The following is a 13,300-nucleotide window of genomic DNA, read 5'->3' as shown; positions in this document are numbered from 1 at the left end:
TTTTCAGCTCCAAACTAAGAGTTTTCCCCAATTTCCGACTGCACTTGCTTTGTCTTGAATTGAATATGTGCAGAGCTGATGCGGACTGTACCCATTTAGTTTTAAAGAAAGCGAAGCAACATCGTAGAAGGAAAGACAACCTCAAAAGCGTGTGTTAGTAGATTGTAGAGCAGCAGGTAATACACAGGAGAAATAAACAACTTCCTTGTTGTCCAGTTACAATTTCAAAAGATCCTTTATGACACCAAACCCAGCACCTTTAACATGTACTCATAACACGAGGGACTGTTTTGTAAATTACGCACAAAAGAAATCCTGATAGGGCAAAGAGACACACTCACTGCGTCTCAGACATCTTCTCCAGCAGCATCTCAGCCACAGACTTTTCCTTCATCTCCATCGGGATGCGGTCAGTGGGATAGTGGTTCTCAACATCAACCAGTTCAGCCTCATTGGGGGTCATACCCATCATTCTCTTTTGCCTGTGTGAGACAAAGGAGGAAGAGGAAGAGTGGTAGGAAATTTGGTCTAAAATAACACTGAATGCACAATATCTAACCAGCATGTATCTGTCTATGAGAGGATACTTAATATGGATGTACATAAATGTGGGGCTGCTCAGTGCAAGGCCACGCGGAACAAGCCATGAACTCCCACATTATCGATGCCTTTGGCGTTTGTTTAGCGTTTATCTTGACCTGATGTGATGGTTTGATGCTTCTAAATCTAAGGCAATTCTCCTGACTGTGTTAGTTCAGATCACACTGTTCTTTAACAAAAGCAAAAGCCTTTCAGACACGAAACACATAATATTAAAGCGATACAATGTAAGTTCTCAAAAAGCCCACTCTGGAGCTCCCCCTACAGGCTTGGAGGTAATGTACGGTTACACTGTCGTAAATACAACACCCTTTCACTTTCACTTTTCACGTTTGTTGACGAACCGGCGAGGAGTCAGAAGGTGCAAGCTATGTTGACCAAGAAGGTAAGAGTAATCAAATGTACCTGGGAGCGTGAGAGGGGTCTATTTGTTTTTGCGGTAGGTGTGCCAGAAAGCAAGTCAAAGTACTTCCGCTCAGCTCCCGGGCCGCCACCGGGCCGCTCCAGCAAAGTTACATAGCGCAGTTTTTCCAACTCAGACCCCCGAAGGGCATAGGAGACAGGCCAATCGTAATATTAAAACTCATTCTAGCCACACAAATTTTTTCAAGCTGTTATTTTAAGGTAGAAATGTTACATAGTATTGCTTTAAAGCCTACATCTGATGAAGCAATGGCATTCATTCCTAATAGAGGAAGTTGTCTTATAACAACAAGTCATATTGCTGTAACAATTCGTAACAGCTTGCCAGCAGGTGGACTATGTAAAGCACAGCAGCGGTGGACGGGATCAGCTGGAAAACAGAACTTTTAACTTCTTTAAACATATTGAACAGTCTGTGCTGTAAAGGACTGGCTGGCTTCTCACCACCAACAGTTAAATTGCACTTCTAGTAAAGTCTACTTGCTATCAGATTAAGAAAATCATTGCATCTCACTTTTCCTGGGAAACTAACATCTGTGCCATCTGCTGTGTGTCAGGGGAGGAGCTAAGGTCTGAGCCCTGTCAGCAGCTTAACAAGCACGAAGGATTTATGGTGCATCAGAATGCCCTATGATGAGGGCATTTTTCAACCTGGGTCCTATTGTCCCTCTTCAGGCTGCATTTTAGAAGTTTTCTGCAAGCCACACTGCATGGCAGGCGTCTGAATAACTTGGCTGTGACATCATGTTTGATGTGTGCGGACTCTACAATGATACACTTTCTAAGCAGTTTTACCAGTTTTACCAGAGTTTTCGCGGTGTTGTTAACATGCTCACTGATTCGCTAATCACTTTGAAATGATAATCTCTCTAATATCTCTCAACAATTCACCCATATTTGCTTTTTTGTTTGAATTCGACAAATCCCGTTCAGCTTGCTTTGCCGCCTCCTAAACTATTTTGCTCGGTTTTGTTTTTCATATGGTGCCAGCATCGCCTTCATCAACACGTCACTACCTGCTATGTTTGCTGAGGGTTCGTTGGGAGACGTCGGTCATAGCAGCAGTCATACTGCAGGATGATCATCCTAAATTTGGTCGCAAGGCAGTGACACAGAGGTCTTTGAACCTCTCTTACTGTCCTTTTAGCCACGATGAAAGATATTCCCACGAATCTTTCTCATTGGTGTGTATTGGCCTTTATTTGGGTTTCAAATATTTAAGGCAGCAACAAAAAAAAAAAAAAAAAAAAAAAAAAAAAGATCGTTGCAATCTGATCCACACTGACCTGCCATACAGCTATCGGGCAATATAACAAGGCAACAATCCATGGCTCAACAGAAATGCAGGTTTTTCTTAAGAGTCTGACAGTATGATGGAAGAGACTGCTGCTGAAGTCTTGATGAAGGAGATGTGTAGCTGTGGGAGGTTGTACGAAGACAACAATCTACATGCGAGTAAGAGGCAGCCCTGAGAAGAATGGAGAAGGTTTAAAGACCTGAAATAAAACAGCTTTCTAAAAACAAACAGTGGATCGCGGCTTAAATAAATATGAATGGTCTTCAGATTCAAGCGTCTCATCCAACCAATCGAACATCAGGTAGGTACTTGGCCCTGGCATGTGGAAATAAACAACTTCCAGCAGTTCGGCTACATCTGAGACAGCGACAAAGCTAAATGGTCAGATCTGATTAGAATCAGTGCAAGTTGTTTGGTAAATGTGCCCCCTATGCAAATGACACAGGCACTGAAAGAGATGAGGACTGGAGGATGCAAAATATAAACAAAAAGGTCTTTCTCTGTAGGCATCCCTTCTATACAATAGCAAACTTTTCATAAAAATATGAGCCTTCCAGTGGCAAAACAATCCCTTTTTCTTTGCAACAGACGTTTGCCCCATTACAACACGGTGGAGCCTCTAAGCAGCTGTCAGTCAGTATTCTCTCCTAACATGCACCTCAATGCAAACACTCAGTTACTTGTAAATGTCATCGTTAAAAAAAAAAAAATAATAATCTTATTTTGTGACAAATTAATCCTCAAAGACACATTTCAAATATCAAAAACTAAAAACCACCAACACTAACGGACGTCGAACTTCGGTCTGCAGAGGGTATTTATGGGTACTTATTGCCTCCGGTTCCAGTTAGCAGTGATGCACGCGTGACACCAGGGTGACTGTCCTAAGTTTTGGGGAGCGTGTTGCGCTTGGGTTGCAGCACACCAAGCAAATTTCAAAAATACACTTTTAATGATTGCATTGTCTCTCTAAGGATGCTTTAACACGGAGAGGACCATCAATCCCAGATAAAAGGAGTTGCAGTTGATGAATGTTACCAGCCAGAAGAAATGTTTTAGTAATCAAGTAGTAATGACCTTCTTTTTTTTTTCTTTTTTAACTAAATCAAGTAGTAATAACTTTCCTCTGATACTCGTGCTTAATAGAAATTGCAGTCCAGCCAAGACTAGTGAACCTGTATATACACGATAATTTGAGTAAAAAAAGAAAAAGGGGTATAAGTGTGTCAACCAGATGTGGTGATCCTAACAAGCTTGTGAGGCACTGCAGGCTGAAACATTTCATACAGGTTTCAGCCTTTAGTCTAATACACCTCAAAGCTCTGCCATTATTATGACGCTGATCTATTTTCTGGATTTCTACATTTATTTATACAATTATTATGTTTCTTTATGTCTATAATAAAATAGACTGAGCGGCGCTACAAAATGAAAGAAAATCACCTGAAATCCTCCAGTTGTTTGGCCACTTCAGGAACCTGCATGCTCTGAATATCCTGAGCATAACGCCTTTGGGTGTCATCTGAGAATATTTCTGGACGGTTCCGCTCTTAAAAAACAAATAAGCAAGTGAGACTTCCAGAAATAAAAAGTAACATACCGAGCTGGTTTGTATTCGCAGTGTATGACAAAGAATATCCCACAATAATATAGAAGTATGGCATTCAGTATGAACAGACGTGCAAAATAACTTACCCAATTCATAAGATATACTGGCTGGCATTGTCACTCTGAGAATCTGCAATGTAATGCAAACAACATAAGTACAGAGAAATATGCTTTTTTTAAAAAATATAATTATACAGTGTTTATATCATACAAAGGTGCCATAAAGTTTAAATAAAGTGATATATCTCAGCTTTGTTGTGGATGGGCAGTGAAACACTGTGATGCAGTAACTAAACGTGTCCACTAGGGGTCGTTTTAATACTAGAAATAAAAACATTAAAGTAGGGCCGAACCAGATATTCCAAATAGGAGGTCCAAAGCTCTGTCACTGACATGGAAATAACCACACAGGCCAACTTTGTGTCAGTAAGTTCAGATGAATATCTTTTTTTCCCCTCATTTCAAAAGTGACGTTGACAGAGAATGATTCCTCCTACAAGGGCTTTCCCACGATCCCGAAAGGAAGCAGTGAGATTTGAAAGACAGACAGAGAAGGGGAATGCAGGACTAACCAGCTGAGCTGATGGACATGTGCACCTCCAGAGCTCAGAGGAAGGAGCATAGCAGAGAAGTGACAAAGGCCAGGTGTGCCAGAAGGAGTGATGGAAGAAAAACATACAAATACTGTGGGGAGCTTCACGGACAGACAGAGCAAACAGAGCTGACACAAGCCATACATTTGCAAACAAACCCATGTCCACACCGTGTGCTCCTCTTTTATCAGTGCAGCTTATGAACTGCAGCTGGGCACCATAGAGTATACAACAGAACTCAGCAGACACCTGTGCGTCATTGGTTAAATGTCAAGTCAATAAAAATGGTTTCACTATATCAATAATCTTTTTACGTCGAAAGTGGACCGCAGGGGTGTTTGCTTGTATAGAAAAGAAAAAGTTTAGATCTGTCATAATAAAAACTACAAAAGTTAATAAGTTAACTAGATTAAAATCTTACAAAAACAAAAAAAAAAAAGGTTAGCCCTATCAATATCTTGCTAGCATCTCCCGTTGCCATGTCAACCAAGGCGGATTCGGCACATATCCTGATCTCAGATGATGTCGCACATTCTGACACAGCGAGCCAAAAAACCCGGTTTCCAGTCAACACGTTTGAGTCGAAGATCGGTGAACATTTTGACCCTAAAAGCTTAGTTTAAGTGCCTAAAAACTTCTTTTGCATGTGGATGATAATTGCAAACACATAGAACAATCTGCAGTTATTTAAACATGCTCTTACGGAGGATATCCCATGAGTGTGTGTGTGTGTGTGTATATATATATATATATATATATATATATATATATATATATATATATATATATATATATATATATATATATATATATATATATATATATATATGCCTTAAAATATCGCCTCTGTCCTGGAATATTTGTTTTCTGTCAATCTTCTTGAGAGTTGGAGGTGTCAGGCGCCATCTACAGATGTTATTTCACCAAAACATGGATTGAAGATTTAAAACAGCCCATTTAATCCCACTCCCACCTCCAACCCTCATTGCAGAGACCAAGTCCTTGCACTTGGCAAGGTAAAAAAAAAAAAAAGAGACTTCTTTAAAACAAAATTCATCATTTGTTGATCTTTTAAATTAAGGAAGATAAAAAAAAATCATTCAGACACGACAGGACCAGAGAGTGTTTTAAAACGTAAAACATGCAAACAAACGTTTGATCTCTGAGGTTTTATATCATCTGCTGAGGTGGTGACAATAAGTTAATGAGCCTCAACAGTAAAGTAGAGATCTTCACAGATCCATTTATATCCAGCAAAAAAAAGACATGCGACTTTGTTCTGAAAACACAAGAAACCCATTAAAAACAAAAACACATATTTCAGAAAATGGAATCACGCGGTGCTGGAAGTCACAGGTTCACAAACCTGACAAACGGAACCACGTATTGCTCGTTCCTACAGTACAAATGTAACTCAGTGTGACACGCCGCCTCCGTGCTTGCAAATGCACGATTTCATGTTTTGTGACAATTAGACATTGGATTTGAAATTATTTCTATTAAAGCAATCAATCCATTCTTATACAGGAATAGAGGCTGGAGTCCTACTTACCGCACCCTTGTCCAAGAAGTTGTTGTGAAACTCCACAAACTGTTTCTTGGTCTCTTTGGCACTGAGGTTGTTGAAGAGGTCAGCATGGAGGTAACACAGCTGAGAGGGGCGACAAAGGCAGGACCATTAGTGAGTTCTGGACGATTTCAATAGCTTTAGTTTCAAATGTCTTACAGTAAAGCTTTGCAAGGCTTCTGTGTATGAACACAATTAACCTACCATCTGATATCACATAATGTTACTCAAAACTCATAATACACTGCCACACATATGGAAAACTATCATTCCCTTTTACTCAATTTTGATTTCACTAAATATTTGAACTTGATTGCTCTTCTCAGACATAATCGATGACATATGGCTATAACAACGAAACTCCTTGATGGCGGTTTCACGCGTGGGATAGTGGGCACACATCGAACAAAAAGGGCTGCCGACTGCATAAACTGATATTCAAAAACATTGCGCCATCAAGGAATTTTTGCAAAAATAATACATTGTTGATACAATGTTGGAGAAGGAGCGGGTGGGGTGACGGAGAGAGAGCGTCGCAGCTGTGAAAGGTGTAACAGTACCTGGGAGGGTCACAGTGTCTGCATGCAGAATGAAGGGGAAAGGACATTCATGCTTTATATAGACACCGACACACAGACATGAACACTGTTAATCCTCACTGAGTCCCAGTGGGTCATCAAGGTGCTGGTTTACATGTTTTACACAAGAAATCAAGTAATGGCTAACACATTTTTACTCAATATTCATATCAGCCTTTACATTCATCACTGGCATCAAAAGGAAAGAAATGTCAGTGAGACCTTGAACGCAACCCGATAGGAAGATGCCGGCAAGATAGTCCCTATGCCAAGATAAATGTTGAGGCCTCAGAATGTGGTATGTGTGTCACTGCCATGTTAGATGCTTCATAACCCGACACAGAACCGGCCACCAATATTGTCATTTTTGACAAAACTGCTGAGGCTCGAGAATCAAGTGGTCGTTGCTGCAAAATAGGAGAGAATTCCCTCTGTTGCCTTTGTGTGAGCTGTTTTCACCAAACAAAGAGGAGAGACAACTCTAATGACATCACTTGTGTCAGTGCTGTCAGAAAGGTTGCCCCCTGAACCGTTTAACAGGGCAGGGGAGATCATGCATCGCAACAAATGCCTCTGGATTGTCAATATGAGCGGTTTTGAAAATAATAAGGCAGGTATTAACACTTATTCTGCTCATACATGGTTCGCTTTCACTGCAGAGTTTGTGTGTGTTAAGGGGTTACCCCAACCAATAAAAAGAGAACATGAAGCTTCGGTTGAATGCAATCTGTAATTCTGTCTTTAGATGTTTCTAAATCCTTCGCTCTGCTCCTCCAATGCGGGAGGAGAGAATTTAATCATGAGTGGGCATAAAGTGTGAAACCATTACCTGGGAAGTAACAATAAAGGGAGATTAGTTTCAAAATATCCAAGAGTCCTATTCTTTTGAAAAACTTTGAACAGTTTTGAACAATTTGGATCTTTTTTAAATTGGCAAATTAATTTAATTTTGAATCATTTGAAATACAACATCATAGTGAAGCGATCTTTGTCATAGCCTTCTCTCTATCCCCTCATTTTCAGACTGCATCTGTTCAAACTCACTTGAAGAAGAAAACAAAACAAGACGGGTGGATCAATTTGATTAGTTAAATCTGCATGGGTAAACATACCAATTCATTTAGCTCTAATCCAAATGCATATATCATAAGGCTTCGACCAATGATTAGTATAGCCATGAAATGCTTTAGGTAACTAAAATACTAAAATAAGCAGAATATGAATAGAACTGTTATTTTCTGAAATCCATGCGGACACATGCAGATGACGGCAGGGCCGGAGAAATCAGCAGCACTGATTAAAACAGATGTGTATCTGAAGGACTCATAAAACGGCCACCTCAATGAAAAAAACAACAAAACTGAGATAAAACCCATCCGGTGCAGCCAGGATGGTGCATTTTATAAGTTGTAGTCCTCACCAGGGGAGCGGGATCAAACTGTAGTATGACATGTTGTACGAAGACCAGCAGGTGAGTCGGATGATACTTCAACTGCTCTATGTTGTTGAAGTAAGGGGACTGGTCATCCACCACCTGCGATGAAGAAAGAGAGCACAGAGGTGGTGCGTGGAAAATGAGAGAAGCTGAAAGATCGCCTTAAGTCGGGAGGTGATACTGACGCTCGATTCAACACTTCACTTACTTCATTCAGATCATTCTCGAAATCCTCGTCCTCAGCCCCGATGATGCTCATGGCTGGGTTAGAGCACTGAGCTCCAAAGAGACCCTGCTAAAGGGAAACAGAAGGGGAAGGGGAAGAAAACAAGACAATTAGCAACCATTAAGCACAACAGTTTGAACTGGTAGGCCATCTCATTAACTTCCTCAGTCCCTGCTGAGCAGAGCCAGACATAAAGCCAGATTAGAGCGTGGACATATTGAACTTTCCCAGCGTGAAATAACGTCAAGCTGAGAAACATGTCCCAGCTTCCAAACCGGCCTCCATCAACAAACTATGATAAGGGTACCCATTTAATAATTAGTAATCCAACTAATGTTTAAAAAAAAAAAATCCAATATGAAACAGTCACTTTACAAACTTCTGTCCCAATAACTCATAAAGCCACTGGGAATAGATACGTTGAAACTTTTATGTTGGCTGTTGAACTCATGGGAAGAGTTCAGTGTTTGGCTTGAATTGCATTTTCAGTTTGAGCTGACGTTTGGTCATCATCAACAGCTCAGCAGAGAGCTCTCCTTCAGTGAGCTAGAATGTGAACTCTCCCGGTCTAAAAATGGGAATGAACTCATCTAAAAAAAGGAAAGGTTTGAGCCAATCCATGCCTTTCAAAGCCATGAATGGGAGGAAAAAAAGAAATAAAAAATGCGCCAGAACGTGACCAACTTACCTCCACCCTTTACACCCTGAACCACTTCCTCTTTTCCCAAAAACACACAAACACATAGCTCTTGTATTCAGTCCTCAAAAGGCCACAGACCCAGAGCCGCCACCAAGAGACACACAAACACACATCAAAAAGCTGCGCTGCACAATGCTGGGTCAGTACAGAGGGCAGAGTGTAAAGCTTCAAGAAAGAGTCCATGTGAAGAGAAGGAAAAAGAAAAATTTTCATAACCCCTGCAGTAAAAAGACACCGAGCAGTTTATAAGAAGCAGTTTGAAGTTACTATGACACCTGGTTACTGTAAAGGGCGAGAGTCAGTGGAATTCTGTTTTCTAACTTTCAATAGGCAGGCATCATATTCATTTTGTATGAGTGACAGTACTTGACGGTCATCATTCAGTACAAGGCGGGAGAAAAAAGCTTAAAATAGCTGGAGCCCCAGCAGTAGCCGCGCCCCCTCCCCCCCGATGATCTGCCTGAAAAAGTCTGCTTTCGGTTGGTTTTCTCTTCTAAAATAAGGTCGGAGACCTTTTTAAGTCACTGTGAATTTGAGTAACTCAGTTCCTATTTCCTATTTCATTAATTTCATCATGGTCAGTTTAGCAGAAATGCTTTTGTGGTTGTGTATATTTCAGCTTGACAGCACTCTGAAATGATTTTCATATTCTCAAGCACAAAAGAGAATAGAGAAGAGGTTTGTTACTGTGTATCATCCTATCCAGGATTGCATGTAAAATGTGAATTGAGACAGAAATGAATGATGTGATCGTCACCCTTTAGGCAATTTTTTTTTTTTTAATTACATACGTAATAACAATGCATTTAATATCATTTAGAGGAAAGAAATCAATAGGACATATCATTAAATGATTCAATGAATCAAAAGAAATCAAGAAACACTGAGTGACCGTGATGCATCCATTAATGTAAGTTTATAGTAAGATAAAAAAAAAAAGAAAAGGGAAAAACATATATACAAAATCCAAAAAAAAAAAAAAAAAGGCTGCCTTTTCTGGATCTGACCTCATTACGATGAACCGAAGAGAAGTGAAAAACCGCTCTGTGATTGGATGCATCGAAATTTGATGTTTTCTCTGGAAATTAGGGGCAATTAGGGCAATTAGCTGCATCCTCCGAGCTACAGACAGCCCGTGGTTTAAAGGCAGGGATTCGTAATATTCTGGAGGCACAGTAGTAGCATGGCTAAACTGCACGTTTGAGAAGGCAACATCAACGCTAATGACAGAGAACTTCTTGAGGGGAAAGCCTTGGTTATTTCAGCAAGATATCATCCAACAGCTTTCAGAAGATACAACAGCACAGCTCTGTTGTGAAAGAGTCCCGTCGCTACACTGGAATGAAATGCTTCATTCACAAACAATTATTCAACCAGGGGAAATCCAAACATTTAAAAAAAAAAAAAAAGAAAAATACATTTCAACATCACTTTGATATGATCTGAAAATCAGTGCATTGTTTTTTTTGTTTCACACATCATGCAAACCTTTTGGAAATGGGTTTTATTCATTCTTTTGGTGAATGCATGGTTCTGAGGAGTGGGTTTCAGTGCACTTCTGTGTGCGTTTGAGCAACATGTCTAAACATGCAAGCGAATGTGCGGTTATGCAGGCTAATTAAATAGGAACTGAAAAGTCACTTAGTGGTTAATTTGTAAGGAAGTGTCACTGTTTGCAAGCAAGATTGGATCTTTTGCTTGCAAACAGTGTACGTGTCACAATGGCAGCAGTCTGATGAATGTGTTGGGGGTCAAGGTAGAAGGTTTTGTACATGAACAGAGTGAAACAGAGCTGGTAGGGTGGCAGATAGAGAGTGAAACTGGGAAACAGACAGACAAAGATAATGTATTCATTCATAGGCCCATCCAGTGGGCTGTGGGTTGAGAAAGGCCACTGTTGGAGCAACATGCGTGGGAGGGGTTAGTTAAACAGAGAGACACAGGCCTGTCAGGGTCAAGAGTGCACATCTGCATGGACATACAAACATAACCACAACTGGGCTTGTTTTTTGTTTTGTTTTTTTACACACACACACACTCACACTTTATCAAAATGACTAACCCAAAGCCACTGTACCAGCGCTGGCAAAAACTGTTTTGTCACCATGACAACAACAACCATGAACAGTACTCAGTGCTGCAGAAGTCAGGTCTAGTCATTTCCTGGTGCAAAGATAAAATGCCTTTCTTTATAGCTCAAGTAAAGTTTTAACGGCAGATGCATTGGACCAAAAAAAACTCACCTTTAGCGTCACCACTACTGTGCGACCCCTGTTTTATATGCAAATGTATGTCTGGTCCCCCCAATTAAAACTTTCCCTGAATGACCGGGAGTTGGAATTTACAGCAAATAGTCAACTATTTGTTTAACTTTTATAATAGACATGTTCAGGGATTCCCCACACTATGTTTGCTTCATGCAGTCCTTTGATTCAGCCACCCCTCGCCTCCCTGACTCACACACAAGGCCACTGCCCTCGAAACATACACAACCATTGTAACAAATTCCAATAAAGCACCTATTGAAAAATTAGTTAGTTACTCTAAGCGTAGGACAGCCCCTCCCTGCAACAACCACACAAAGGGAGACTTCATCGATTCATTACTGTATAGATCATAATACGAGCGCGCTCAAAATCATGCCGCAACTAATTTCCCCAAGTAGACATGAAAGCTGACTCCTCGATCACAATCTGTTCTGCAAGTTAGCAGAATGAAAATGGAGCAGCATGACAGCTGACGTGATTATGAGTTGGGGAAATAAAATAAAAAAGTGAATGCCTTCTGTTGCTTCTTGTCATATACATAAGCGAAAAAAAAACATCAGTACAGGCAAACAGTACATTGTAAACTACCAGACCCTCACAAATTAATCGATCTACCAAGTTCCTTCTCCTTGGCTAATGCTTAGCTATTTGGCCCCTTCAAATCAAATCAAACTTTGTTTATATAGCACCTTTCATACTAAAAAAGCAGTACAAAGTGCTTTACATTATATAATCAATAATCAAATCAATTCATGCATTAACCCCCCACCACCCCCAACATCAATGTCAACAACAATCAACATTAAAATCTGGCTTGACGCTGAAGTGAGGAAACGGTATCTTGGGGATCTGTCCACACCGGGAGCCAGCCCACCAATGACCACAGAGGCCGCCACCACGAGGAACCGCCCAGATCAGGGCAGGCCGGCATCCACACCACAGCCAGGGCTGCAGTGCAGGATCCCCCAGCCACCCCGAACCAGGGCGATCCCCACAGTAATGATCCCACAGACCTCCACAGAGTGGGCATAGTCCCCGGTGGGGAAGATCCCCATGAGGAAAAACACTGGATAAATAAGCGTATAATAAGTATATAATAAAATAATTTAAAAAATAAATAAAAATAATAATAATAATAAATAAATAAATATTTTAAATAATGGATGAATAGATAAAAGTAAACTAAAACAAACAAACAAAGGACCTCAGGGTCCGCGATGGCTCATAATTTAAAAGCAGATCAGATAGATAAGAAGGCCCAAGACCATTAAAGGGACACTATGTAATAAATTAAGTCATTTATTAGCTCAAATCAACATATTCATTCATAAGTTAGTCCTCATTGGTGTAAAATGATCTCTGTCAAAAATCTCACTTATCCTCCTGAGTGAAGAATAACTTGTCTGTATCTACATAGAGCAGGTAAGCTCTATGGAGGCTGCCATGTCCTTCTGGTCTATGAAAAACGACGAAGTGCCGAGAGGGACATAAAGCACTTCGAATCGCGATTTCCCCACCAGGCCTACAAGCGGAAATGACGTCATTGTGACGTCATTTCCGCCAAATGGCTTATTACAGCCGCTAATGCTAAATAGATTTTATTCCTTGGCACATATGTCTTTGTGTTCATTAGCTTTCTTTTTGTAAGTGCATCATCTTCTTCTTTTTATTATTATTCCTATGCTCCCCCTAGCTATCTTCTTTTTGGCATATGCTCACATTTGTAAACTGTTATTTTGTTGATTTACTAATAAAGTTTAAAAAAAAAAAATGCTAAATAGATTTTATCTCGTAAATTATCCCACTAATAATGCATTGATTGTTACCAAACTTCTGCCGTAGTACACATAGGCTCTTAACTCACAAAACGAGGCATTAGAAAGTTTGTAAGTTTACCGGGAGTTTATTTACCGCTGCTAATGCTCCTATTGCTAACGCTGCTAATGCTAACGCTGCGTCGACGTCACTTCCGGTAACTCCCGGAATATGACTAATTGCATTGCTTG

The 13,300-nt window shown here is 40.3% G+C and overlaps 1 protein-coding gene across 6 annotated transcripts in view; it reads right to left on the bottom strand.

Moving 5' to 3' along the window:
- Nucleotides 1-13,300, bottom strand: part of arhgef1 (Rho guanine nucleotide exchange factor (GEF) 1) — a 45,908-nt gene that overhangs the window by 18,698 nt on the left and 13,910 nt on the right. For 5 of the 6 annotated variants that reach the window (XM_075465934.1, XM_075465936.1, XM_075465938.1 and 2 more), the window contains exons 2-7: nucleotides 8,310-8,396; nucleotides 8,087-8,200; nucleotides 6,074-6,172; nucleotides 4,016-4,058; nucleotides 3,764-3,869; nucleotides 342-482 (exon numbers count right to left, since the gene is read on the bottom strand). In XM_075465934.1, the coding sequence (XP_075322049.1) occupies nucleotides 342-482; nucleotides 3,764-3,869; nucleotides 4,016-4,058; nucleotides 6,074-6,172; nucleotides 8,087-8,200; nucleotides 8,310-8,360 (554 nt within the window). In that variant the 5' untranslated portion in view covers nucleotides 8,361-8,396. The remainder of the gene's footprint in view (nucleotides 1-341; nucleotides 483-3,763; nucleotides 3,870-4,015; nucleotides 4,059-6,073; nucleotides 6,173-8,086; nucleotides 8,201-8,309; nucleotides 8,397-13,300) is intronic. The other variant, XM_075465935.1, reaches the window with a different exon arrangement.

Source organism: Odontesthes bonariensis, chromosome 5, assembly GCF_027942865.1.
Source record: "Odontesthes bonariensis isolate fOdoBon6 chromosome 5, fOdoBon6.hap1, whole genome shotgun sequence".
NCBI lineage: Eukaryota > Metazoa > Chordata > Actinopteri > Atheriniformes > Atherinopsidae > Odontesthes > Odontesthes bonariensis.
This window is presented reverse-complemented; position numbering and strand designations above follow the sequence as displayed.